The sequence below is a fragment of the Elephantulus edwardii genome, unplaced genomic scaffold, assembly GCF_000299155.1.
Source record: "Elephantulus edwardii isolate Elephantulus edwardi_28Jun2011 unplaced genomic scaffold, EleEdw1.0 scaffold00124, whole genome shotgun sequence".
NCBI lineage: Eukaryota > Metazoa > Chordata > Mammalia > Macroscelidea > Macroscelididae > Elephantulus > Elephantulus edwardii.
In genome coordinates, this window is record NW_006399874.1 from 9,206,369 (window position 1) to 9,211,865 (window position 5,497).

The 5,497-nt window shown below is 33.9% G+C and overlaps 1 protein-coding gene across 1 annotated transcript in view; it reads right to left on the reverse strand.

Moving 5' to 3' along the window:
- The window catches only part of KHDRBS2 (KH domain containing, RNA binding, signal transduction associated 2), a 1,025,883-nt gene that overhangs the window by 646,599 nt on the left and 373,787 nt on the right, over positions 1-5,497 (reverse strand). Inside the window, exon 3 of the mRNA XM_006893149.1 lies at positions 4,848-4,964. Within this exon, the coding sequence (XP_006893211.1) occupies positions 4,848-4,964 (117 nt within the window). The remainder of the gene's footprint in view (positions 1-4,847; positions 4,965-5,497) is intronic.

The following is a 5,497-nucleotide window of genomic DNA, read 5'->3' on the forward strand; positions in this document are numbered from 1 at the left end:
AGCTGTGTGATTGAGCTGTTTGTTTGCTCCCTAAATGTATTATATAGTTATCATTATTAAATATTTACTTTGTTTTATCTCATTTTGAAGAGATATGAAAACACTCCAAGCATAGTCATGTACAATACATCCCCTGTAATCAATGAAATACAAGATTTTAAGTAATAGGCAGTATCAGTGAATTACATGTAATTGAAACTAAATAGAAGCAAATGTGTTTTCTATTAGACTTTCAGATATTTATTCTGTCACCTTATATGCTCCAAAAGAAAGAGAAATTTAATTTTAAAACTTTCTAAACACAAACCCACAAAACCTAAATATATATGAATGAAAAGCATAATCCATTTATCTTTTAAAATATCCAGATGCAACATCAAGGCAGCATACTAAGTTTTGTTCTGCAAAACTAAGAAAAGTCTCTGGCCTGTGGAATGTTTTTTTTTTAATAAAACTTCTTGTTGTTGAGTCAGAACTGACTCATATAAACCAGGGAGCACCTGATAAATGTAAACCTTCTACCTATGGGTTTTCCTGGTACCTCCTTACTGAGCAGATCACCAGAGTGCCCTAAGATGCACTACCCTGTTAGGATTTATGAAGGGATTCAAACATTCTGTCTTTCACCATGAAGTGAGACAACTTATTCATTACATCATGGGGTTTAATCAATCTTAATTTAAAAAAAATGAAGATAAAGAGATCTTTTTAATAAAATATGCTGGTAGGACAACATGTGGCCTCTTCTAGAAGTTCAGGAAAACCTGGCTAGTGAAACTATGGCTGATAGGTTAGGTATATCTAAAAGTATAAAATGACATAGTATAAAGTTTGTAATGTGAAAATATGAGAAATTTAGAGAAGAGATAACAAATAAATTTGATAGTACAGATATGTGGTATTATATGTCAATTTCTTCTTATTCTGTGAAGGAATTCTAACCTGATTTGAGACAGGAAGCAAGAGCTTATGTTAAAATGTTGATGTTATCACCTCTCAGATATATATAAATTCAGTCAAAGACACAAAAGACAGTAAGATTGGCAAGAGTATCCAAAAGTTATCCTGAATCAAAGTTGAGTACAAATTACTATTTTAAAAATTAATTTTTTAAGCATTAAAAAGATAAAGCCCAAATCTTGTTAAATACCATCAAGTCTGCATCTACACATACTTGATACCCTGATGGATTTCCAAGGCTGTAAACTTCAAGAGAGAGGAGTGCCTATTTTTCTGAGCCTTTGAGCTACTGGTGAATTTGAACTCTCCAAGAAGAGCTGCCTTTGTGTTAGCAAAGCAACTCTCTAAACAATTCAATTGACCCATTCTAAGAGAATATTTATTTATTCTTTCTTGATCAAAACCAAACATAAACTCATTATAACAGCAATAAAATGTTTGCATGATATGCGAGAGATGAAAAGGTAAGGAAAAATAGGGTCACATGCATAGTTAAAAGAGTCACTTCTAGATCCATTTTAAAATACAATGTTGTGAGATAGAATAATATCCATATGCACATAAGGAAGTCCAGTGAATACTATTATCATTGCAATAAATGTACCATCAACCAGAGTCAAAGAAAAGGAAACAGATGATTTCTACCAGCCAAGAAGGATCATGAAAACATGGACTTGGTGACACAAATGAAGGTGGAAATATGATAGAATTCTGTACAATCAATGACATATTAATGATAAACACCTCTTATAAAAAAAAAACCAACAAGACCTAAAACGAAAATCCAAAAATAAACCAGTGACTATACTCATAGATTTCACCTATTGGTATGTACAGAAATGAAATTGATTACAACTGTGGGAAGAGTTGTTAGAGAAGCTCAGTGTCAGCTGGGGAAAGTAGGCCAGGTGCTAACTGTAGAACAACCAATCAAATACTAACATGCAAGTTCAAACTAAAGCTAAGGAAGCTTAAATTAAATCCATAGGAACTAAAATTTGACCTAAAGTTTACTTTATTGGATTTCAAAACCATTCCTGAAACAGGTTTGATGTCTTAACAACCAGTGAATGATGACCAGATGAGCTGCAGGAGAATATCAAGAATATCACTCAGAAAGAATGCAAACATTACTTACAAAGACGGAGGAGGAAGAAAAGATCAAGTTGGGTGTCAGAAGACACTCTGAGCACAGAAAAGCCAAAACAAAGGGAAGAAATCAAGATATTAAAGAGCTAAACAGAAGATTTCAAAGGGCAATGCAGGAAGACAAAGTATTAGAATGATATCTGCAAAGAGCTGCCATCGGAAAATTAAAGGAGCAAAACTTGCTCAGAATTTCTTAATCTGAAGAAACTGAAGAACAAATTCAAGCTTTGATTTGCAATACTTACAAGATACAAGGTAGAATAAATGATACAGTAAGCAGTAAAAGAAGATGGAAAGAATATACAGTCATTGTACCAAAGGAATTGGCGGACACAGAAAAATTTCATAAAACAACATATAAGCAAGGCCTATAGTGATAAAGAAAGAGTTCAAGCTGCTCTGAAAGAATTAGCAAAAAAACAAGGCCCCAGGAATTGATGGTACACCAACTGACATATTTCAACAAACAGATGCTACGGATGTGCTCACCAAGTTGTGCCAAGAAATCTGGAGAACAAGCACCTAACCAAAGAAAAGATCTTTATTTGTTCCCATTCCAAAGAAAGGTAACCTGACAGAGTTCAGAATTTATTGAACAATCTCATTAGTATTACATGCAAGCAAGATTCTGCTGAAGATTATAAAAAAAGGACTGGAACAGTACATTAACAAAGAACTATCTGAAGTGCAGACTGAGTTTAGAGGAGGCTGTGGTAATTGAGTTATTATAGTTAATGTTAGATGAATATTGGCTGAAATCAAGGGAGTACCAGAGGAATGTCTATCTGTATTTCATTGACTATGTAAAGGCATTTAACTGTGTGGATTACAACAAACTGGTTGACTCTGAGAAGAATGGGAATCCCACAACACCTGATTGTGCTTATAAAAAATCTATACTTGGACCAGGAGGCAGTTGTCAGAACAGAGCAAAGAAATACAACATGGTTCAAGAAAGTAGTATGTCAGGGATGTGCCCTGTCTCTATACCTTTTCAATGTACATGTAGAACAGATCATTTGGGAAGCTGGACTTTATGAGGAGGAATGTGGCATCAGCAGGAAGACTCATTAACAACCTGTGTTATGCAGATGTCACAATCTTTCTTGCTAGAACTGAGGAGTACCTGAAGTGTTTGCTACAGAAGGTCATGGACTGTACTCTTCAATATGGATTAAAACTCAACATCAAGATAAAGATTCTTGTCTCTGGGCCAACTGGCTGAACCCTGATAGATGGTGAAGAGATTAAGATTGTTAACAGCTTTAGTTGTCTTGGCTCCACAATCAACACTCTTGGCATGAGCAGTCAGAAAATAAAAAGACAAACTGAATTGGTGAAGTCCACTGACAGGGATATCGCTATAGTGCTAAAGAGCAATGATATCAATCTAGAGATTAAGGTGCACCTGATTCCGGCCACAATCTTTGCAATTACTTGCTATGCATCAAAAAGCTGAACAATGACTAAGGATGATAGAAGAAGAATCAATGCCTTTGAATGTGGTGCTGGAAAAGAGCACTGAACATACATGGACCACCAGGAGAACAAACAGATCTGCCTTGGGAAGGGTGAAAAGAAGTTTCTCCTTGAAGACAAGGATTTTGAAGCTCTGTCTTACATATTTTTGGTATATGGCAAGGAGGAACCAGCCCCCAGAGAAGCACATCATACTTGGAAGGGTGGAGGGACAGCACAGGAAATCATGACCCTAGATGAGATGGATTGATATGGTAACTAGGGGAATCGGTTAGGTATGCTGGAATCAGTGAAACTCAGGCAGGATAGAGCAGAGTTCAGAGCTACTGTCCATAGGGTTACCATGAGTTGCAGACAGCTTGATGGTATATAACAACAACAGCAACAAAATAGTTCTGTTGGATAACACAAATTTCTGTAAATTTCTTCCTTCAGACGTACTATAATCTTAAGATTTTAAGCAGTTTTCTCAGTAGCCCACAGCCAAAAATACTTACATGACCATTTTATTTTCCAGAAAAAATATAGTAAATCATCAGAATGACCTGGATAAACAGTAATACATAACACAGCTACCCTTCCCAATGAGTTTTTAAAGAATCTTCAAGATTAAAACTCCACAAATAGTTGCTATTTCTTCCTTGATTTGAATTCTAACACACAGAAAATTGCACTTTATGCAATGGAAAATAACATGGTGTGTGTGTGTGTGTATATATATATATATATATGAAATAAATTATTTTATACATCAAACTTGACATATTCTTTAGCTTATTATTCTTTTGAAGGTCAGATGAGTTGTTTAATATCACTGAATCATTTTAAAAAGTGTAAGAATCTCTTAGATTTGCAGGTAAGTGTCTTAAATTGGTTTGGGTAAGAGGATCAAAGTGAAATGAAGGAAAGTGGGAGAAGTATACAATGGTCATGATTGAGTGGCTTGATTGAAGACAGAAAAGAGATCTAGATAGAGAATTAAAGAAAATGAACACAGACATATGGAAACACCTTGCAGAGGATACAGAAAAAAATAGAAATATTTTAAGATTTTATAGCAACCTACACAGAGAATCAAAGAGAAAGAAACTGCAGACTTCTATGTTCTGGGGAAAAAATGTCAACAATTGACTTTTAGGGAGAAAGTAAAAATGTCAGACAATGCATCAAAGTAGCAGAAAGTCAGTTCACATGTGTTCATAAGCTTGACTATTAGTGTTATGGATAACTATTGATTATGCTTAACATCATTTCAGTACCTTTGCTTTATCTCTCATTGATCCTTTGCCCAGGATAGACATTTTAGCACCTGTTTCTTCCTGTAGCCTCTTCAAGGAGTTTCCTCTTGGTCCAAGCAATTTCCCAACAAAATTGAACTAGAAAACAAAATCAATAGAATGTCTGTTTGAAAGTGGAATAAAGACATGATTTGTGCTAAATATAATGGATGCATCTTTTAAAATTTTACCATTGAGAAGTTTTTTAGATCATAAATATCTTTCAATTTCTTATTTAGGCTATAAATTTGCTAAAGGATATTCCTAAGTCCTATGTGAAATACTAATAACATGAAAGGACAAATTAAAAAATTACAAACTTGATTCCCCATGAGACATTAAACTATTTGTACTAAGTTCTTATCATTACTAATAATAAATTATAATTATGATAAACAGCTTTTTAACATTTTAAAGTTGGTTTTTACTGATTGATTTTCATATTCAACAATGATGAGAAAAATTTTACTATGGCATTTATTGTAAAGTAAAGATATTCTAAATTAATAATGTTAAAGATATCCCTTAAAAAGCATGTAAAATAAATAGATAAACATACCACAACAGAGAGAAATAGCAGAATTGCTCTTGTTTATAAAATTGTTAAAGGCATTTTTCTCCCACAACTAGAT